The sequence below is a fragment of the Chiloscyllium plagiosum genome, unplaced genomic scaffold (assembly GCF_037043375.1).
Source record: "Chiloscyllium plagiosum isolate Xiang-an unplaced genomic scaffold, Cpla_swu_hap1 HiC_scaffold_28, whole genome shotgun sequence".
NCBI lineage: Eukaryota > Metazoa > Chordata > Chondrichthyes > Orectolobiformes > Hemiscylliidae > Chiloscyllium > Chiloscyllium plagiosum.
In genome coordinates, this window is record NW_028270166.1 from 14,580,756 (window position 1) to 14,604,615 (window position 23,860).

General features: G+C 43.7%; 1 protein-coding gene across 1 annotated transcript in view; it reads right to left on the reverse strand.

Annotated features, from left to right (window-relative positions):
- Window positions 1-23,649, reverse strand: part of LOC122565385 (guanine nucleotide-binding protein subunit alpha-14-like) — a 92,723-nt gene extending 69,074 nt beyond the window's left edge. Inside the window, exon 1 of the mRNA XM_043721313.2 lies at window positions 20,518-23,649. Coding sequence (XP_043577248.2) covers window positions 20,518-20,671 — 154 coding nt within the window. The 5' untranslated portion in view covers window positions 20,672-23,649. The remainder of the gene's footprint in view (window positions 1-20,517) is intronic.
- Between the last annotated feature and the right edge of the window lie 211 nt (window positions 23,650-23,860).

Consider the following 23,860-nt stretch of genomic DNA (forward strand, 5'->3'; position numbering starts at 1 on the left):
TTGAACCTAGACGTTGTGAAGAGGGACGTAAACCTTTAGCCTTCTGAGCATGAAGAAAGAGAACAACAAACTCAGCCAAGTTCATTTCACTAACACAATGCAGCTTTATCTAGGCCATAAATTGGGCTGAATGAAAAATATATTTTATGAACTTTGACAGGCCTTACAGGTGCCAATATTGCACTTGCACATTCAGGGGCAGCAATCCAAGAGAAGCAGAACTGTTAAAACATTTCAGTTTGTGCTATAAGATAGTGCAGTGCTGTTACAACTTGTTTCAATTCCAGCACATATAAGGATAGGAAAACGGCAGGCAGTCAGACTTGGGATATCAACTGTGTTTATTTTGGCTGCTGGTGCCCTCACTTTGATAGTCAGGATTTACAGTGATGGGAAATCAAAGTCTGAGTTGGATCATCTACTGTGGAATTTCAGAACCTCAATAGTGAAGTATATTTCTATTCAAATCCATTTTGTGAGATAATGGACTTGCTGACTGATTTTATTGTTGTTGTGTTAAGTTTGGTGGAATGGTGTTGCCTTGAGGCCAAGTGTGTTTTCTTGCTGTATCTCCACAAACCCACCACATTACTTGGCATTTGAGCCTTTGTAGCATGAGTCGCCCATCTTAGAACATGCCATTCCAGGAGGACCTCACCACTCAGCAGGGTCCTCCATAAGACCACCATCATCATTTGATTCGGATACACACAGACGCGCACACAGACACCCACACACACTCTTATAGACACACAGCCTCCCACACATGCACCCCCTCACAGACTTAAGACACTCTGCACTCACTACACACACACACACACACTTTCTCACACTCACAACCCCCACCCCAGACAGACACACACACAGACAGACAAAGACCCACATGCACACATATATTTTGTGTGGTGAATTTTTTTGGTACTTTCAGAGTTACATTGCACTTTGCTCAAAAACCACATACATTCATGTAGAACTCTGAGCTCAAAAACTGCATGAATTTATGTAAAACCCTGTTATCTCACTTTTTAGATTGGAATCAATCTAAAAATCAGGCCATAGACAGAGAACACAGGGGGCTAACACCTTCAACATATTGTCTAGCTATCACCATTGTTAACAGCTAACCCGAGAATGCAGCTTTAAAAAAAAGGGTTTTGTGATTTACACATGAAAGAAGTGAAACTATCACTGTATTCTAACAGATGAAAGGCTTAACAGACAATCAATTCTTCAATGTATAATTTTAGTTACATCACACTGCAAATTTTTGCTATAAATTCTGTGTTACGATCGAGCCTTCCACAATCACCTGATGAAGGAGCGTCGCTCCGAAAGCTAGTGTGCTTCCAATTAAACCTGTTGGACTATAACCTGGTGTTGTGTGATTTTTAACATCATCATTTGAGGCCTTGTTGTCCTTCAAAGCCTGCTGCACACCTGCGGAGGGTGGCCATCTTAAAACTGTGCTGCTTAGCCATGTTAGGCATCAGGAGAAAGGGGACAGTTGACATCACACTTCTTGGAAAGGGACGTGGAGATCCTTGTGCATGGGGTCAGAGGCCCAACAAAGGAGGCCATGCCAACATTCTCTGATCGGGAGTTACCAACTGGGGGGCAGGGCCACTTCCAGGGAGAGGAGCACCGGGCAGTGCTGCAAGAAAAGGTCAATGATCTTCTCCGCTCTACCATGGCAAAATTCTGCTCTCTGCTGCCTCACGCTTTCTGTGTTACTGCACCCGCTTCCCACCAATGCTAATGTTCTAACACCCTCACTATTGGTATGCAGCAGCTTCCCTCACTTGATCCCATCACTCCTTATATGCCCACATCACAACTCCCCACATGCCCTCCGCTCTGCCTCTTCACTCCCTCAGAGAACCCTCAACACCTCTCTCACACATGCACCAGCGCTAACAGACATGTGACCTGCTGGCATCTAAAGATTCGCCCCCTTCAAATTATTACAGGAGAAACCATCCCATAACAGGCCTGAGCAATACCATACAGGTTTGAAGGAGGGGAAGAAAGTCAGATATCTGTGTCCTCACTCCCCTCTGAGCAAGGGATTCTTGCGCTTGTGGGAGAAGTCAGGGATCGCTCCATCAGGGAATTATTGTACCGACACCTGAGTAAGTAACACCAGTCATCCACTGCAATGGTCACATAAACCAGATGTCAAATACCACAACCAATTAGTAACCACAACACCTATTGCCAGTTATGTTTCACAAGTGAACCCACCCTCCCAGAGACCAGCTCATCTATTGCACAGAAGAGTTCCTCAACATTCTGAGGTCATCAGGCAGATGTTTGGAGAGGCCATTATCTCTACTGACTCCTGAGCCCCTCCCCCCAGCAACACAGGACATCACAGTGGACTTTATAAGGGGCACACAGTGATGTCCCACATACCTGCATCTTTGTACATGAGTGAAGCAGAAAAGCCCAAAGCAACTGCCATTTGAGTTTATTACATGCAAATGATTTTAAAAATTCAAATTATTTTACATTATGTAAGAATTTGTCGGAATTGTATGAGTGCAAGCATCAGCAATAAAAATACTGAAGTGTCAGTGAAGGGTCACCTTTAGAGTTCCTTGTTTGGTTAACTGTATTTGGGTTTCTTTGAGGCATTACTCTACATTCAATCAATGTTAGCTTCTTTCATTAATATCTCTGTGACAACTTTAAAGAAAGTGCTAACACATTTATTTCTCAACATTGATTCATTAAACTCCTCTTCCACTGTCTTCTGTTTACAGATTGCCTCAAGGCTTCTTTCTCATGCCCTGCCTACACTGGAGACTGCTAAGTTGCAAGGCTTGGACAGACTTTTTCTCTCTGAAAGAAATATACACACTCACGGAACACCTGGACGGTTCTCTGTCTTTAAAAGGAACCTGTTTCTATCTGTCTGTCCTATGTTTAGAACACCTTGTCACTAGTCAAATTTTATTCCTTCTCCTAATGTTAGCTTCAGTAGCAATGAACTATTCACCTCGAGGGCTCCTTAAAGCTTAATCTAAATGCAAGTAAACAAACTTCAAACAATCCAGCACCACTCTCAGAACTGAAAATGAAATGACAGCGTATGTGCATTGGATGTGAGAATAAGAGATATAGTTAGTAAGCTTGCAGATGACACTAAAATTGGAGGTTTAGTGGACAGCAAAGAAGGTTACCTCAGATTACAACGGGATCTTGATCAGATGGGCCAATGGGCTGAGGAGTGGCAGATGGAGTTTATTTTGATAAATGCGAGGTGTTGCATTTTGGGAAAGCAAATCAGAGTAGATTAGATTCCCTACAGTGTGGAAACAGGCCCTTCAGCCCAACAAGTCCACACCAACCCTCCCAGACCCATTTCCCTCTGACTAATGCACCGAAACTATGGGCAATTTAGCATGGCCAATTCACCTGATCTGCTCATTTTTGGACTGTGGGAGGAAACCGGAGCACTCGGAAGAAACCCACGCAGACACGGGGAGAATGTGCAAATTCCACCAATGTCCTGTCCAACCGAAACATGATCTCCCAACTCCTGTACTCAATACTCTGACCAATAAAGGAAAGCATACCTTCATTGTCCTATCTACCTGCGACTACTTTCAAGGGATTATGAACCTGTACTCCAAGGTCCATTTGTTAGCAATACTTCCCATAGGGTGGCACGGTGCCTCAGTGGTTAGCACTGCTGCCTCACAGCACCAGGGTCCCAGGTTCAATTCCACCCTCGGGCGACTGTCTGTGTGGAGTTTGCACATTCTCCCCATGTCTGTGTGGGTTTCCTCCAGGTGCTTCGGTCTCCTCCCACAGTCCAAAGGTGTGCAGGTCAGGTGAATTGGCCATGCTAAATTGCCCATAGTGTTAGGTGCATTAGTCGGAGGATCGGTGTGGACTGGTTGGGCTGAAGGGTCTGTTTCCACACCGTAGGGAATCTAATCTAATTTCTCCCATGGTAGAACAAGAATCTGTTTACCTCAACCTTGAAAGTGTTCAATAGCTACACCTCTCTCCAGAAAGAGTTCCAAAGGTTCACAATTTTTAGATAGGAGAAAGCTCTCATCATCCCTATCTTAAATAAGAGGCTTCTTATTTTTAACATTGTGCTCCCTAGTTCTAGTTTCTCCTAAAAGGGAGGAATTGGCCATACTAAATTGCCCATAGTATTCATGGATATGTCGGTTAGACATATCTGCATCTCCACACACATCCGCTGCACCCGATGTGGCCTCCTCTATATTGGGGAGACAGGCCGCCTACTTGCGGAACATTTCAGCGAACACCTCTGGGACACCCGGACCAACCAACCCAACCACCTCGTGGATCAACACTTCAACTCCCCCTCCCACTCCACCAAGGACATGCAGGTCCTTGGACTCCTCCATCGCCAGACCATAGCAACACGACGGTTGGAGGAAGAGCGCCTCATCTTCCGCCTAGGAATCCTCCAACCACAAGGGATGAACTCAGATTTCTCCAGTTTCCTCATTTCCCCTCCCCCCACCTTGTCTCAGTCAAATCCCTCGAACTCGCCTTCCTAACCTGCAATCTTCTTCCTGACCTCTCTGCCCCCACTCCACTCCGGCCTATCACCCTCACCTTGACCTCCTTCCACCTATCGCATTTCCAACGCCCCTCCCCCAAGTCCCTCCTCCCTACCTTTTATCTTAGCCTGCTGGACACACTTTCCTCATTCCTGAAGAAGGGCTTATGCCCGAAACGTCAATTCTCCTGTTGCTTGGATGCTGCCTGACCTGCTGCGCTTTTCCAGCAACACATTTTCAGCTATGTCGGTTAGATGCATTAGTCGCAGGTAAATGTAGAGTAATAGGGTAGGGGAATGGGTCTAGGTAGGATACTCTTTGGAGAGTCAGTGTGGACTTGTTGGGCCAAATGGCCAGTTTCCACACTGTAGGGATCCTTTCAGTATACGCTCAATCAAATCCCTGCAGCATCTTATATATGCTAATAAGATTGCCTCTCATTCTTTTAAACTGCAAGAGATACAGGCTTAGCCTATTCAACATTTCCTTGTTTCTTTACAGGTACTTAAAATTAAACTTTAAGAATCAACAGGAAATGGTCAAACAGAATTCAGAGTTTCTTGGTTACTAACACTCTATAGAAAACAAGTCTGGCAAAATTAAGTTACTGAAGCAAGATTGTAAGGTAAGAGCTATTTGATAGAGTCTTAGAGATATACAGCACAAATCCTTAGGTCCAATTCATCCATGCCGACCAGATATCCTAAATTAATCAAGTCCCATTTGTCAGCACTTGGCCCTTATCTGTCTAAATCCTTCCTATCATTTATCTAATCAGATGCCTTTTAAATGTTGTAATTGTGCCAGCCTCTCCCACCTTCTCTGGCAGCTTATTCCATACACTCACCATCTTCTGCATGAAAAAGATGTCCCTCAGGTCCCTTTTAAATCTTTCTCCTCTCACCTTAATCCTCTGCCCCCTAGTTTTGGATTTCATGACCCTGGGAAAAAGAATTTTGCTATTCAACTTATTCGTGCCCCTCTTGATTTTATAAACCTCTATAAGGTCACCCCTTAACCACCAACACTCCAGGGAAAACAGCACTGGTCTATTCAGCCTCTCGCCAGAGCTCAAACCTTCCAGCCCTGACAACATCCTTGTAAATCTTTTCTGAACCCTTTCAAGTTTCACAACATCTTTTAGAGAGAATTGTAAGGGATAGGATTTATGCACATCTGGATAGGAATAATGTGATCAAGGATAGTCAGCATGGTTTTGTGAAGGGCAGGTCGTGCCTCACAAACCTTATTGAATTCTTTGAAAAGGTGACGAAGGAGGTTGATGAGGGGAAAGCGGTAGATGTGGTATATATGGATTTTAGTAAGGCGTTTGATAAGGTTCCCCATGGTAGGCTACTGCAGAAAATACGGAGATATGGCATTGAGGGTGAGTTGGAGGTTTGGATTAGGAATTGGCTGGATGGAAGAAGACAGAGGGTAGTAGTTGATGGCAAAGTTTCTTCATGGAGTGCCGTCACTAGCGGTGTTCCGCAAGGATCTGTTTTGGGACCATTGCTGTTTGTCATTTTTATAAATGACCTGGAAGAGGGGTTAGAAGGTTGGGTGAGCAAGTTTGCGGATGATACGAAAGTCGGAGGAGTTGTTGACAGTGAGGAAGCATGTGGCAGGTTACAGCAGGATATAGAGAAGCTGCAGAGCTGGGCAGAAAGGTGGCAGATGGAATTCAATGTAGCTAAGTGCGAGGTGATTCACTTTGGGAAGAATAACAAAAAGATGGGGTACTGGGCTAATGGTCGGATACTTGGTAGTGTGGATGAGCAGAGGGATCTTGGTGTCCATGTACACAGATCTCTGAAAGTTGCCACCCAGGTAAATAGTGCGGTGAGGAAGGCATATGGCGTACTGGCTTTTATTGGTAGAGGAATTGAGTTCCGGAGTCCTGAGGTCATGATGCAGTTGTATAAGACTCTGGTACGGCCGCATCTGGAATATTGTGTGCAGTTTTGGTCGCCATACTATAGGAAGGATGTGGAGGCATTGGAACGGGTGCAGAGGAGGTTTACCAGGATGTTGCCTGGTATGGAAGGAAAATCGTATGAGGAAAGACTGAGGCACTTGGGGCTGTTTTCACTAGAGAAAAGAAGGTTTAGGGGTGACTTGATTGAGGTGTACAAGATGATTAGGGGGTTAGATAGGGTCGACAGTATGAACCTTTTCCCGCGTATTGAGTCGGGTATTACAAGGGGGCATAGCTTTAAATTAAGGGGGGGTAGATATAGGACTGATGTTAGGGGTAGGTTCTTCACTCAGCGAGTCGTTAGTTCATGGAATGCCCTGCCAATAACAGTGGTGGACTCTCCATCTTTATGGGCATTTAAGAGGGCATTGGATAGGTATATGGAGGATAGTGGGTTAGTGTAGTTTAGGTGGGCTTGGATCGGCGCAACATCGAGGGCCCAAGGGCCTGTACTGCGCTGTATTCTTCTATGTTCTATGTTCTATGTTCTATCTTTCCTGCAGCAGGGAGATCAGAATTTCACATGATAATAATGCTTCTGATGCATTTACATCCTTTTTTAAAATAAGGAGACCAAAAATGTACACAGATGTGGCTCGCCAATATTCTACACCATTGAAGCAAAACATCCCTACATTTATGTTCCATTCCCCTTGAAGTAAATGAAAATGTTCATTTGCCTTCCATATCACTTGCTGTAACTGTATACTAAGAGTTTGTGACTCAAATGACAAGACATCCAGATCCCCCAATTCTTCAGAGTTCTGTGCTCTATCATTACTTAAATAATCTCTGTTCTTCCTCCCAAAGTGGTCAGGTTCACATTTTCCCACATTGTACTCCATTTGTCAATTACACATTTTTTCCCACTCATTTAAACCACCCATAACCCTTTGAGGACATGTTTACGTTTTCTTCACAGTTCACTTCCCGATCTTTCTTTGTATCATCAATAAAAGTAACAACCATATTTTAGGTCACTTCATCCAAATCATTCATCTAATTTGTAAGTAAGTAAGACCCCCAAACCAATCCCTTTGGCACACCACTTGTTGCAAATTGTCAGTCTTAAAATGACCTTTATATGCCCAGCCTCTACTCCTTATAAGGAGAAATTGAGAATTGCAGATGCCAGAGAGTCAGAGTTTTCAAGTGTGGCGCTGGAAAAGCACAGCAGGTCAGGCAGCATCTGAGGAGCAGGACAGTCCTTCATCAGGAATGTGGTGCGGGGAGAGGGCTGAGAGATAAATAGGAAGGTGAGGGTGGGGCTGGCGGTGGGTGGGGGGGGATGTGAAGGCAATGTGGATGCAGGTGGGGGGGGTAACATTCTGTGATAATTGTGGTAATTCTGGGTGGTAATTGTGCTAGGTTGGTGAGGAGAATGAAGCAGATTGGTGGGAAGGAAGGTGGACAGGTAACACAGGTCAAGAGGGCGGTGCCGAGTAGGAACAATAGATCTGGAATGAGGTGGGGGGAAGGGGAGATTTGTAAATTGGCAAAATCGATGTAGATGCCATGTAGTTGAAGGGTCCCAAGGCAGAAGATGAGGTGTTCTTCCTCCCGGCATCGAATGGTTTAGATTTGGCTTCCTATAAGCCAACTAATCCTCTATCCTTGCTAATACATCACCCCTTCACCTTGTACTCTTAATTTGAATAGTAGCCTTCAGTGTGGGACTTCTGTCAAATGACTTCTGGAAATTTAAGTATAGCGTATCCATCAGTTCCGCTTTACCTACGTTACTAGTTACTTCCTCAATGAGCTCGAATAAATTAGTCAAACATAATTTTCCCATTTTCAGAGCCATGCTGAGTCTGCCTCATAGCTTTAAGATTTTCTACGTGCCCTGTTGTAACCTCCTTCAAAAAAGACTTCTGTATTTTATTTACAAAAGATATTATCCTGACTGGCTGATGGTTGCCTGATTTCCAGGCTCCATCATTTCTTGAGTCCAGGAAGTGCTATCGCTATCTCACAATTTGCTGAGACCTTTTCAGAATGCCGAGATTTCAGAAAACTAAAAGAAACATTCCATTATCTCAGAAGCCACCATTTCTAATCACCCAAGAATGAAGTCCATCAAGGCAAGAGGAATTATCAGATTTTAGCACTAATAATTTTCTCAGTAGCTGTTTCCTACTGATTGTAATCAGTTTAATATTCTCACTTCCTTTTACCTACTTATTCACAATTATTTGTGGGATGTTATTTGTATCCTTTACAGTGAAGACAGATGCAAATATTTACTGAAAACAGAAAATGCTGGAAATAACAGAGAATCAGGCAGCATCCGTGGAAAAAGAGCAAGCTAATGTTTCGAGTCTGGAAGACTCTTCATCAGAGCTGGCGTGAAGTGTGCAGGGACAGCATTTATTCTATAGTTTGGGCCGGGTGGAGATTGGGGTATTGGGTGTAGCTGCTGATGGAGAAATGATGTTGATAGTTCAGTGTGGAGGGGGGAGCATTTATGCAAAAGTAGGGAACGGGGTGTAGAGTTGAGAGTGTGGTGCTGGAAAAGCACAGCAGGTCAGGCAGCATCCGAGCAGCAGGAGAACAGATGTTTCAGGCATAAGCCCTTCATCAGGAATGAGGCTTGTGGGCCGGGGAGGCCAAGAGATAAATGGGAGGGGGGGTTGGGGTTGGGGGAAAGGTAACTAAAAATTCCACAGGTAGATGAAGGTGAGGGAGAAGGTGATAGGTCGGAGAGGAAGGTGGAGTGGATAGGTGGGAAAGACAACGGACAGGTCAGGAGGGTGGTGCTGAGTTGGATGCTTGGGACAGGGATAATGTAGGGGAGGGAAAATGAGGAAACTGGTGAAATCCACATTGATCCCGTGTGGTTGCAGGGTCCAAAGGCAGAAGATGACACGTTCTTCCTCCAGGCATCGGATGGTAATGGTTTGGCGATAGGGCAGGCCCATGAGTTGCATGTCCTTGGCAGATTGCAAGGGGGAGTTGAAGTGTTCAGACACGGAGTGGTGGGGTTGGTTGCTGTGGGTGTCCCAGAGACGTTCTCTGAAATGGTCAACAAGTTGGAGGCCTGTCTCCCTGATGTAGAGGTGAACACATTGGGTGCAACAGATACAGAAGATGATATTGGTAGAGGTACAGGTAAATTTCAGGTTGGATGTGGAATGATCCTTTGAGGCCTTGGAAGGAGGTGAGGAGAAGGCCTAGGTGCAGGCCTCAGGAATGCTGATAGGGGTAGGGAGAGAAATATATCTCTGGTGGTGGGGCCATTTGTAGGTGACAGAGGATCATGTGATGTATAGGGAGGTTAATGGGATGGAAGGTGAGGACCAGGAGGTTCTGTCCTTGTTGCGTTGGGAAGGGTGGGATTCAAGGGTGGAGGTGTGGGAAGTGGAGGAGATGCACTGGAGGGCATTGTTGACCACGTGAGAGCGGAAATTACAATCTTGGAAAAAGGAGTTTTCAAAGATGAAATTGGTCATCCTAGAAACAGATGCGGCGGAGGCGGAGGAATTGGGAATAACGGATGGTGTTTTACAGAAGTAGGGTGGGAGCAGGTATAGTCTAGGTAGCTGTGGGTGTCGGTGGGCTTGTAGTAGATGTTCGTGGTTAGTCAGTCGCTGGGGATGGAGATGCAGAAGTCCAGGAAGGGGAGGGAGGTTCTGAGATGGTCCAGATGAATTTAAGGTTGGGGTGGAGTGTGTTGGTGAAGTTGATAAACTGTTCAACATCCTTGTGGGAGCACGTGGTTGCGCCAATACAGTCATCGATGTAGCAGTGGAACAGGTGGGAGATGGTGCCGCTGTAGTTGTGGAAGATAGATTTTCCACGTACCCGACAAAGAAGCAGGCATAGCTGGGTCCCACGCAGGTGCCCATGGCTACCTCTTTGGTTTGGAGGAAGTGAAAGGATTGGAAGGAGAAGTTGTTAAGGGTGGGGACCAGTTCAGCCAGGTGGATGAGGGTGTCAGTGGAAGGGTACTGGTTGGGACGGCGTGAGAAGAGGAAACAGAGGGCTTGGAGGCCTTTATCGTGCTGGATGGATGTGTACAGGGATTGGACATCCATAGTGAAGATGAGGCATTGGGGGCCAGGAAAACGTAAGTCTTGGAGGAGGTGAAGAGTGTTGGTGGTGTCCCGAATATAGGTGGGGAGTTCCTGGACTAAGGGGGTATCTCTGGGACACCTGCACCAACCAACCCCACCACCTCTTGGCTGACCACTTCAATCTGCCAAGGACATGCAGCTCCTGGGCCTCCTCCATTTCCAAACCCTTACCACCCAACACATGGAGTAAGAACGCCTCATCTTCTGCCTTAGAACCCTCCAATCACACGGGATCAATGTGGATTTCACCAGTTTCCTCATTTCCCCTCCACCCACCTTATCCCAGCCCAAGCATCCAACTCAGCACTGCCCTGCTGACCTCTCCATCGTCTTTCCCATCTATCCGCTCCACACTCCTCTCCTCTCCTATCACCTGACCTCCCAACTTCATCTATCTATTGCATTCTCAGCTATCTTTCCGCCCCCCACCCCTACCCCCTCCCATTCTCTCAGCCACCTTGGCCCACATGCCTCATTCCTGATGAAGGGCTTATGCCCAAAACATCCATTCTCCGGCTCCTCAGATGCTGCCTTACCTGCTGTGCTTTTCCAGTGCCATACTCTGAACTCCAGCCTCTGCAATCCTCACTTTCTCCCAGCAGGGTGTAGACTGCTGGGGGAGATAGGATCATGATTGTTCAGATTAAGTGAATGGAATGTGAGAATAGCAGAACAATGGTATTTCTAAATGCCAGACTGGAAAGAACAGAGAGTCCCACAAAAGTGAGGAAAGGATGTGAATATTTAGTTGCCATTCCCTCATTTTCCATTATTAATTCCCCAACCTCACTCTAAAAGACCAAAGCTCACTTTGGTTATGCTTTTTCTTTTTGGAATACCATAGAAACTATCTTCTTTTTATATTTCTAGCTGGTTTTCTGTTGTACTCTAATTTCCCCTTTCTTTTTAATCTTTTAGTTACTCTCTGCTATTGTGTGTATCAAGTCCAGTTTTTGACTTGCCACTCATCTTTGTAAAAGGATGCATTTTTGCTTTCTGCTCCTTTAACCTCCTTAAAAAGCTAGGGATGTATTTTTTTCTGTGTATTCTGAAATATCTCCTCAAAATAAGTGCTATTGTATTATTGCCAACCCTTAATCTAATTTCCTAGTTCATGTTAGCTGCTCAGTCTTGTGACAAAGCTGCTCCTTTAACAAGATTACGCTGTCCTAGGCATTTTTTTTAGAGGTCATAAATGGCACAGACTCTGAAAAGTCTGGGGTGTAGTGTTTTAGGGCAAATTTGATAATAGCTAACAGATACTGCCTCAGGCAGAGGCTTTGAAGTTAAAAATAAAACACTTGTACAATGAAAGGTGTGTGGCCAGTTCTCCCAGCTCAACTTTTCTCTGGTTTGTTTTTTTTTTAGCAGTGGTGTGAAGAATAGCTATTGGACCCAAAGAAACAGATCCAAGCTGGTAATCTCTCACTCTCTGACTTCTCTCCTGTAAGACCCTGTGTTTGATTTTACCTTTTGTGTCAAAGGGGTGTTTATGGGGATTGTTGCAAGTATTTGGAACAGCATCATTAGTTGGGCTCGTTTGTTGGATTATTGGTTAGGATACGTTATTCGGTATTCTGTTTTCTGTTCTTTGTGTTTCATTCAGTAATCTTGTAAATAAGTTCTGTTTTGTTTAAAACTAAGTGGTTTGACCAACTGATTCTCTCCTGGAATACCCACGTTACACCTACCTAAAACACCTTGCAAAGTTAGGATCTGGGCTACCTTCTTGAAATGTTTTGAGGCGGTCTGGCCTGGTCCATAACCAATTGGGAGCTTGTCTGGGATTTTCTTTTTAGTTCCAAATTGGGATTAGAGTTGTTAGACTCGAAAGCAGTGAGTGGTATGTGTTAGTGCCTTTTGTTATGGGTGTTGGTTTGGTTGGTTTAAACAGTGCTTGGGATAGCAATGGCTCTTTCAATCACCAAGAGTTTTCTAGGGGTGGAAGAAGTGACCTTGAGAGTTTTATAAAAGGTGATTAAGGGTCTAGATTAGCGTGGTGCTGGAAAAGCACAGCAGTTCAGGCAGCATCCAAGGAGCAGTAAAATCAACGTTTCGGGCAAAAGCCCTTCATCAGGGATACTGGAGGTGATTAAGGCCAAGCTGCTGGAATTAGCAGACAAGCTGGGGGTGGAGCTGCCTCCTTCCATGAGGAAAGGAGAGATAATTACGGCAGTCGCTCAGCATTTAAAGTTGCTGGAAACACCATCAGAACCTTTAGAGATGGCTATAGTTCAACTGAAAATGAAGCAGCTTGAGTTAGAGGCGAGAGACAAGGAATTACGATTCAAAGTAGAGAAAAGAGAAAAAGAACGAATTGCTTCAGCAGAAAAGAGAGAAAGAGAGAGTTTGAACTTCACAAATTGGCACTTTGACAGGAGTTCAAAAATTCACTTTGTGAAGTAGGGAGAATTCATGTGGAAGAGCAGAGAGTTAAAACAGCAAGATTAGCAGCTGAAATGCCTGATGGTTATGAGTTGGCCAATAAAGTTAAGTTTGGCTTCCAGAATCAATTTCATTCCATGAGGCATCGAGATTGAGGAAAAGAGAAATCATCACTTGGAAAGGGAAAGGTAGATCTCGGTGAAGATCATAAGGATACCTTACCACAGGGTAAAGATGAAACCCTTGAAGGGGACAGAGAAGTTAAAAAACTCCGGTGTTTTTACTGCAATAAAGTAAGTTACATGAAATCACAGTATTGGTGGGCTAGGAGAAGCACTGGGAAGCCAGATGTCTGAAAATAGGATAAACCAGCGAATTTTGTTGGAATGGTAATGGAAAGCACATGGAGGCTAGAAAGCTGCACCAGAATGTACAACCTGGTCGGAGGTTGGTTAAGAAGGAAGTGCCAGATCTTCTTAAACCATATACCTGGTAGGTAGAGTTTATTAGCAAACGCCAGGAGTAGCAGATAAAGAGGTTACAATATTAAGTGGTACAGGGTCCTCTCAATCTGTGACGTTGAAAGATGAGGAGATATGTACTTCTGAAGGACTATTGCCAGAAAAGGTACTAGTAACAGGAATTCAAGGTGAGACAAGAAGCGCTCAATTATGTAAAGTGAGGTTAGAGTGTCCAGGGAAGAGTAGAGAATTTGTGATAGGAGTACTGGACAAACTGTCAGCTCCAGGAATACAATTTTTCTTGTTAATGACATAGCTGATTCACTGGTAGGAGTGCTGCCTACTGTGATTAAAAAGCCAGTGGAAATTCAGGCAACTGAACTATTGCAGGACACATATTCTGGAATTTTTCCCAACTGTGTGATAATTGTACTTATTTAAGTTTAAAAGTCTAGTTTTCGATCTGCGCTTCTTTCCCTTACAGTCAATATGAAATTCAATCATATTATGATCACTGTCATTTAGTGGGTGGTGGTGGAGTATTTCATTTTGAGATAATTAAATAATCCTGTCTCATTCCACGATACCAGATCTAGCACAAAAAAACCCCCAAAAGAACTGCAGATGCTGTAAATGAGAAACTAAAACAGAAATTGCTGGAAAATGTCAGCAAGTCTGGCAGCAACTGTGGAGAGAAATCAGAGTTAACGTTTCAGGCCCAATGACCCTTCTTCAGAACTGATGGTAACTAGGAAAAAGTTGTTTTTTTATGCAGATGATGAGGTGGATGGAGGGGGTAAGGAGTAAACAATACATAAATAAAGGAGCAAATAACAGTCTTCCTAGGAGAATGAATAACTGGTAATAGAGATGATTTGTAGCCAACAATGGTTTGTGTGTAATAGCAAACCACGTGATAACAAAGCTTGGTGTGTGGAGGTTGGGGGTAGGGGCATGGGACAAGGTGCGTCAAGCCCTAAAATTGCTGAACTCAATATTGAGTCCAGAAGGCTGTAGAGTTCCCAAGAGGAAAAACAGTTCCTGTTCTTCCAGCTTACACTGAGCTTCACTGGAGCACCGCAGAAAGCTTGTGACAGAGATGTTGGCCAGAGAACAAGGTGATCTCTTAAAGTGGCAGGCAACTGGAAGCTCAGGGTCTTTTTTGTGAATATAATGTATCTGTTCTGGAAGGCAGCCACCCAGTTTATGTTTGTTTCCCCAGTTTCAAGGTCTCCTGTCTCTATTATACCAAACCCTTCACCTTTTCCTAGTTTGGGGCAGTATCTTATGTCTTCACTTTGTGTGGGCTTTCAAATTGAAATAAAAATACATTAAACATGAAAGTTTACACATAAATTATGTCACATAGAATTCTGGCAAAATAGCATCAAAATCTGGATGAACATTACTGTAAAATCAATATAGCAAATGGTACCAAGAGACTCCTAGCAAATCCTTGTCTGTAATCTCACTAAATTCCCATTGATCAATGATCAATCACTCAGGCTGGATCATTTTCCAAATGTGGTCACATTATCCCAACTGCAGTGTCTGGTAAAGAGGACAGTGCCTTATATCCAGAAGTAACCCTCATCCTTACCTTGAGCACCATGTCAGCGATAGGGTCTTTTCCTCTGTACTCAGAAAAGATTGTGCACAAACTGTGCAAGATTTTTCTCTTCCGATTTCTTCAAACTGCTGCCCATATGACCCCATACATATTTCAATTATGTCCACCATACCAAGTCGCTTTGATATTCATTTCTAGCAATGATAAACTTATTTTATTACCCACATCCTAGTTCCTTGTAATTACAGTCTTCATTTTATTATCTATATCCTGGTTTCCTTCACTTGCAAACCTTTGGACATTAACTGTCCATTTGTGCAACTCCCAAAGAAGCTTTAAATTCCAATTGTATGATATACAACACTGAGCTGTTTCTGTTACGCATTGTTCTCTTCTCACCCAGTGATGACTTATGAGTTTCAGTTTTGTCCTAAAAATCAGTCTTGACCAGAGTTTTGGAGTTTTGTAGACACTGTTACTATTAGAAAGGAATAAAGACCCTGACCCATACCTGAATTTATAATTACTTGCTCAAAATCATTTTTCTTTGCATCCAGTCTGTTGGACTGCAGCACACAGTTACTTCAGACTGCTTTCCTGTTAAGTACTTGCTTACACAGGGAAGTAGGTCTTTACTTTCCACTTTTTTCACATGTTCTCACAGAGTCAAGCTAGCAAGTTCAGTAAAGGTCACTTTCTTAATGCTACTGTGTCTTATACATGTTCGCATAGCACAGCAGGGATAGTTGCAGTCATAATATGCAAGTGAAAATGTATTAGATACACTGTCATTTCAATTACTTTCATCAATATTACACTGTGAAAGCTGGCTGTGTGCATTTTGACTGCTGTGATTCCTGCATCACAGTGACGACACTGCATTGAGATGCCCTGTTAATCTGAAGGGTGCTATGTAAATGCAATTGTTCTGTGATAACTCATGACTCCCTAGCTCAGAGGTAAGATTACCATCTCTTAGCTGAGGCGCAGTTTACTATGAAACACAGCTGCAAGTCCACCATCATTATAAAAACATTTCAAGAAGAAATTCAATTTACCCATTGTTTTACCATAGAGATCAGAGAAACAAATGGGGTGTCTGATGTAAAACTGTGCTGTAGATGTTACGTACGTTTGCTTATTAGCACCAAATGTTTTGGACATGTTAGTTCGCATATGCCAGAGATGTTTAAAAGGAGCATCATTATTGTATTGGAAAGTGTGAAGCAACTGCAGCTGAGGAACAGCCTTCTCTGAAGACACTCTGCTAAACAAAGCCAAGTTGGCTGCTGGAGCAAGTTCAGACTGCTACAAATTCCAAATGTACAGAAGCATAGTCAGATTTCTTGACTTCGTTCCTTTGCCTTTTCAATTATAAATGAACATAGACAGTCTTTGGAGGCAGCTGCATTCTGCAACATCAAATTAATTTCTTCCTGGCCATGTCGTAACACGCACCACTGATACAAAACTGAGATGTTGTCTGGAATTATCACAGATGAACAAACAGTGCTAGTTCCTTGTTAGACTTGTACTTAGACATTTTCTATGGGGATTTGGATGGCAGCTTACTGTCATCCCAACATTAAACACGGGCCTGTGGGACTTATGTGAAATTTTCTACATCTCCATACATAATCAGACTAAAGAGCTAAGAAACAGCATGAGAAACAGTTGGTGCCAGGTAAATTAGTGCATTCATTATCAAATCAGAGATGGAACGTGGCATAAAGAAATGCATAGAAAATTATATTAAAGTTGAAAGAGATAAAAGAGACAGAAAGCAGAGTTTTTAAAAACAAGTATTATTTGCAATTATTTGAATCTCCAACCATAATTAGATGTTGCAGGTTTGAAACTCCACGTTTGTAGAAGGTAATTTTCAGTGCCAGGAAGAATATTTGGCAATTAAGATTTACCGTGCTATTAAAGGGTGATTATACTGAAATAACAAGCCCTAACTTGTATTTTCGTGAGTTTCATCATTATCTACAGCACCAGAACAGCAACCTCTCATTGCTGAATATAATTAGATGATGAGCTTGATGCTGAGATGTTGTTTAGAGGAAGTACATTCAAGAACATTGCATTATAAAAACGGAAAGTACTGGAGAAACTCAGCAAGCCTGTGGAGAGAAAAGCAAGAAAGAGAGAGAGGGAGTTAATGTTTCCAGTCCGACATGAGTTCAAATACGAGTTCCAAAAAAGAGTCATATTGGACCAACATTACATTTACCGCAGCTGTTCAAAAAGGCAGCTCATCAAAGATCAAGAGCAATCAGGGACGGGCTTTAAATACTGGCATTGCCTGCAACACTCCTATCCCAAGAATAAAATGGAACGAAAAGACGCAGACTCTGTCACATGTGAAAAACCACTCTATCCAGGCTGTAGTTAAGTTATGGTCAAGAGTGTGGTGCTGGAAAGGCACAGCAGGTCAGCCAGCATCCGAGGAGGAGGAGAATCGATGTTTCGGGCATAAGCCCTTCAAGAGCCACTCATTCCTGGTGAAGGACTTATGCCTGAAACGTTGATTCTCCTGCTCCTCGGATGCTGGCTGACCTGCTGTGCTTTTCCAGCACCACACTCTCGACTCTGACCTCCAGCATCTACAGTCCTCACTATCTCCCCATAGTTAAACTATGTCTATTCCAGCTCAGCAGTGCATCCTGGGTGCAATGCGGCCCTGTGCTTTGTTCAATTTTGGTGCACAGAAAGGAGCCTTGAAGCCATGTAAACCATATTGTTGTAACTGTATTGATATGAACACCCCAATCATCCGCATTCAAATCAGAAAGTGAGGCACAATATTCTCACCTCAATTAATTCACTCCTGTGACTGGGCTATTAACCTGTAGGGGTTCATAACCCTTATTAGGTTAAAAATGCCAGGAAGGTGCCAGGTTTTCACCCAAGTCTGGAGTCCAGTTAGCTAATCCTAATTAAAGCAGCAGCTAGACTGTCTCAAATTGCCTCAGCCGCTGATGCTAGGGCAAGCAGGAGGGGTCCAGGTGTCTGTTTCCCATTGTTATCTCTGACCCACTTCACTCCCCTGCTGGGAAATGTGTATGTGAGTATTGGGTGAGAGCAGGATTTAGCTTAATTCTGTGACTCCCTGAAGCTGAATTCCTGCCAAGGTTCACTGACCAGAAAGAGGTCTCATTGAAAACCACACCCTATAATGAGTCAAAAGCTGTGTGAAGGGGTGGAAAGAAGCCAAGCACGCTGTCTTTTTAAAAGTAAACCTTTACGTTCATTACAGCAGTTACAGGTACTTTCCAGCAAGTTTTAAAGGTGAACAGAATGTTGTGGCAAAATGTATGAATGCGAAATAAGGTTTATTTAAAATCTGAATAGATTAAAAGAAATAATTATTATTGCTGGATTGAGGACTTGAGTCCTTTTCTCAGCCTATAAAATAAGTGATAACTGAAAATGTCCCCGTCCGCACACCCCTAGTTATCCAGCTGTGTGGCACCCTACTCTGGCACTGGGTGAGACTCGGCCTCTGCAGCTGGTAGTGCTGTAGGAGCTGCTTCCTTTCTGAGTTTGTGATGTTCCAATCTGGGTCCTTCCACGGGTAAAGGGAAGAGAAACTCTGGTTGCAATTATGTTCCAGCTATTGGTTTGTGAATTGTGTGGGGCAGCCTTCTATAGAAGGTAAACAGGCCTGAAGCTGACTAGCAATGTCTGTTTTGGTTCATTTTGCCAGTGATCTAATTTTTGACATAAGGTGAGGGTGGGCGTATCCCATCTGATCCAAACATTGAAAGATATTCCCAGGCAATGCATCAACCATACACAGATATCCAAAGTAACTTTGTATTGTGGCTTCACACATGGCCAGAGACATGTTAAAGACAACAGAACCTCTGCTGAGATCTGGTGCTATTTGACTGCAGTTTGGGGCACTTTGGATTGACAAAAATGTTTTTCACATCAACATGCGTGTGATGACATGTCATCAGTGGCTCAGAAGGAGCCCTGATTTCCTCTGAGTCATAGATTGTGGATTCAAGATCTACTCATGGGTCATCAGTCTGTAATCCAGGCTGATACTGCTAGTACAGTACTGATGGAGTGGCGTGCCTTCTTTTGGATGAGATATTAAACCAAGCTCCTTTTCCCTGCTCAGATACATGAAAGGTCTGTTCCTAAGGAAGTCTCCCTGGTGTCCAAGGCCAATATTCATCTCTTGGTTTGGAGACGCCGGTGTTGGACTGGGGAGTACAAACTTAAAAATCACACAACACCAGGTTATAGTCCAATAGGTTTATTTGGAAGCACTAGCTTTCGGAGTAGATTACTTACAGTGTGGAAACAGGCCCTTCAGCCCAACAAGTCCACACCGACCTGCCGAAGCACAATCCACCCAGACCCATTCCCCTACACCTAACACTACAGGCAATTTAGCATGGCCAATTCACCTAGCCTGCACAGCTTTGGACTGTGGGAGGAAACTGGAGCACCCGGAGGAAACCCACACAGACATGGGGAGAATGTACAAACTCCACACAGAGAGTCGCCTGAGGCGGGAATTGAACCTAGGTGTCTGGCGCTGTGAGGCAGCAGTGCTTACCACTGTGCCACCATGCCGCCCACTAAGTACTGCTCACCTGATGAAGGAGCAGCGCTCCGAAAGCTAGTGCTTCTAAATAAACCTGTTGGACTATAACCTAGTGTTGTGTGATTTTTAATAATATTCATCCCACAACTGACAACCAAAAGTTGCTTCTCTCACCATCAGGGAATGGCTGCTGGTTGGAGCTTCCTCTGGGCGAGTTGGCTCCTGCGGTAACTACACATCAAGGAGCATTTCAGCGCCTTTAAAGCATTTTGTGAAGTTCACAGAAATGCAATTCTCTCTGCACCCCCCCCACCCGCCCCCACAACATGTGTGACATCTTTATTCAGAGCTGATTCAAGACCAATGTTCCAGTTTACTTTACGCAGCAGAGAGAGAGAAAAATCAGCAAAACACGTGCTAACTCTCACAACACAAAAAAAATGCTGGAAATCACAGCTGGCCAGTCAGCCTGTGATCTCCAGCGTTTGCTGTTTTCTGTACAAATTCCAGCATCTGCAGTCATTTGCTCCCATGTTTCGTACATGTGATACCTTTCAAAACATAACTGTGTTTTATGTTGTCGTTTCTGTTCCCTTTAGGGTTGTATGTTGGACATGGATACACAGGGATCACCCAGGAACAGCAAAGCTTTCAGCCTTTTCGCGCCTGAGATCCCCACCCACGTGCAAAGTTCTGGCGATTAGGAACTCAAATTCGTAAACCCTAAACTGCAAGGTGGAGATTCTGTCTTACTTTCGACTTTTTCAGCGAAATCCTTGGCAAACTCGTCCCTTTGCCCCGAAAAGGGATAGTTCAGTGGACGTTTCAGACCTCAGTGTACAACATGAAGTAACGTTATTAATGAATAAGTGAAAGGAAGCGCTTGGGGTCTGGGCAGAGGGTAAATTTCACGAAGTCTCTCTCTGCACTTACCCAGCAGCAGGAGTTTGAGTTCTCGCTTCCGTCTCTGTTTCTGTTGTTTTAACGCCTTGTTGATTTTTTTGTTGATGTCAAACGCCACTTTCTCGTCCTCGGAGAGACAGCAGAAACAGCGGCGACAGGATAGACAGCGCCAACACGAAGCCATCCCTGGTGTGTTCACATACAGCTGAAACTCAGCAAACACCTCCTGGCGAAACTTCCCTGAACTCAGGCAGCAGAGCTGTCAGAGAGAGAGAGCAATGCTTCACATCTCCCAGAATGGCTCAAAACTTCACTCCTTTCACAAGAAGCGAAGCACCGAGAGAGAGAGAGAGAGGGAGGCCGAATCTAACTCCTTTAAAACTCGCGGATTGGAAGCAAACCTCAAATATTTCACACGAACTAGCAGGGGCCAGGAGTCAGGGTCACGCCCACGGTGAAATCATATTTAGCTTGTGTTGAATGATGTGATTTTATTCAGCCCTGTAGTGCCTGAAAGTACATTGTTTGGAAATCAAAGAACACCATTGCAATACAGTGGAAATCAATACCCAGAGAGGGTTGTGAGAAATGAATGCCATAAAATTCCAAATATTAAAGTCTTTGCCAACGGTATTAAAACGGGATTGAGAAACTGAGAACTTTTGTTTCGCGAGGGGTGGTGGTTGGTTAAAGATCCAAATGAAATGTTGCCAGAATTTGGTAAGTATCTCCAGCCCGTTGTGCAATGTTTTCCTGTAACTCAGTGACTGTGACACTTGGTAAGGCAATGAGAAGTACATCAAGTGCTCCTCTCCTCGATAATGGTTAGAAATAAATGTGTGTGTGTGAGGGAGAGAAGGGGGAAGGATGAGAGGAGGAAGAGGTGGTAGGGAAGAGTAAACGCAAACGTATGAATTAGTAGCAAGAGTAGGCCATTCGGCCCCTCTCAGCTGCTTTACCATTCACTGAGATCATGGCTGATCTTATTCTGGCCTCAAAGTCACATTTGCACCTCCCCCCAGTAATTATTGGCGAATTTTATTGGTCAAGCATCTATCTACCAGTGCCTTGAAAATATTCAATGACCCAGGTCCTCTCCAGTGCACTTGAGCGGAGAGATTTCTGAAGTCTCTCAATATTCATTGAGAATCAATTTGATATGATCTGCGTCTTAAATGGAATATGCCCTTATATTAAAGTAGTGTCACCTAGTCCAAAATTTATAAGTTGATTAGATATCGGAGCAGAATTAGGCTATTCGGCCCATCGAGTTGGCTCCACCATTCAATCATGGCTGATATGCTCCTCATTCCCATGTTCCTGCCTTCTCTCCATATCTCTTCAGTCCATCAACAATTAAAAATCTGTCTAACTCCTCCTTAAATTTACTCACTGTCCGAGCATCCACCACACCTTGGGAGAGCGAATTCCACGGATTCACAACCCTTTGGGAGAAGTAGTTTCCCCTCAACTCTGTATTAAATTTGCTTCCCCTTATCCTAAGACAGTGCCCTCTCTTCCTCGAATGCCCCACAAGAGGAAGCATCCACTCCATGTCTATTTTATCCACACCTTTTAACAGCTTGAACACATCAATTTGATCTTCCCTCAGTCTTCTAAACCTCCCCACAGGAAAGGAGCAAAGTGAGAGAAGGCAGAATAATGAGCAGAAGAGGGAAAGAGAGACAGGAGGAGGAAGGTGGGGATATCAATCAGGTGGGCCCGTTGAGAGCAATTGAGAGATCTTAGAAAACTGCCAAAATGAAGGAGATGTAGGTTAGTTTGATCTTAGAGTAGGATAAAAGGTTGGCACAACATCAAGGGCTGAAGGGCCTGTGTGCTGTACTGTCCTATGTTCTATGTTCTGTTAAAATTTGCCAAGTGCCATGACACACATTAATTAGTACCACCTAAAACAAAATCAGACAAGTTGGTCCCTTCCATCAATGCTGTTTATAGATCTCACAGCATAGCCCTCGATAAACAGCGACTAAATTCTAAACCTGTTGTGTGACAGGGCTGGAGACATTTTGATGTGATTGTTCTAGGCTGGCCTTTCTCCCTAAAATATTTCTTATATCCAAACAGTAGCTACAAGTCCCAAATGCAAACCAAGATTTTTGTGAACCGAAACCTGTGTCTGACTTGTATGAGTTGGTTACAACCAGGATCTAAAAAGATTCACAGTGAAACAGCAGAGGATCCATCTTAGGTCCACTGCGCAAAAGCCAAAACCTTCCATTGCACCAGAACACCACAGCCACGCTGAAAACACTTACCTAAGACTTATAATTAAATCAGATTACGTATGATTTAGTCAGTCTGTTTGCTATCTTGGTACCACATTTAATCCTAGGATGAGCTGATGGCCTCCTATTTGTGTCATTACTAAGATAGCCTCTTTCCATTTCAGTAACATCATCCGAGTTTCTTCCTGTTCACAGCTCGCCTACTGCTGAAACCTATATTCATGCATTTGTTACATTGAGACTTGACGACTTTAATATTCTGTCAGCATTCTCTTAAATTCGAGCTTATTCCAAAACTCCACTGCCCATATCTTAATTCGCACTAAGACGTGCTCCCTAACAGCCTTGTGCTTGCCTACGTTGGCTCTCAGCCAAACAATGTCTTGATTCTACAGTTCTCATCTTTGACTTCAAATCCTTTCATGAGTTCACCTTTCTCACTATCTCTGCAATCCTCTGCAATCCCATAATTCTTTGAGGTATCTGTGCTCTTCTGATTCTGGCCTCTAGGCCATTGGTTGCCATGTCTTCAGAAGCCTAGGCCCCAAGGTCCAGTATTCCGACAGTAGGTCTCTCCACCGTTTTTGCCTCACTTCCTCCCTTTAAGACACTCCTTAAGATCCATCTTAGACCAAGCTATGGGTCATCTGACCTTTATATCTCCTTGGTATTAAACATTGTTTTATAATGCCTCAGTATGGTGCTTCAGGACATTTTATTATGTTGGAGGAGTTATATAAATATACTTTTTATTGATAAAAATGGGCAGGCAGTGTTTGAGCAGTTGCATTTACTATTCAATATGATGACAATGTTGACTTCTTTATTGTCGTATGTGAACTACCTTGTTTCCTGTATGTAGCTATCAGTAGATTACATTGAAGGGGAGTGCTGCATAAATAAAAAATAATTGTGACAAGGAAAATCTTTGTTTTGATTTCTTTTGAATGTAACAGGACTAGCAATGTGGGGACAGACTTGTTTCTGCTTCTTGCTTATGCTTGAAGTGAAGATATATTACAGGTTAACTGAATGCAGTGCAGAGCATTCTAGAAACATACACCAGACCAGAAAGCATCCATGGAGAGCAAAACGGGGGATATTATTTCAGGGTGCCAACCTCT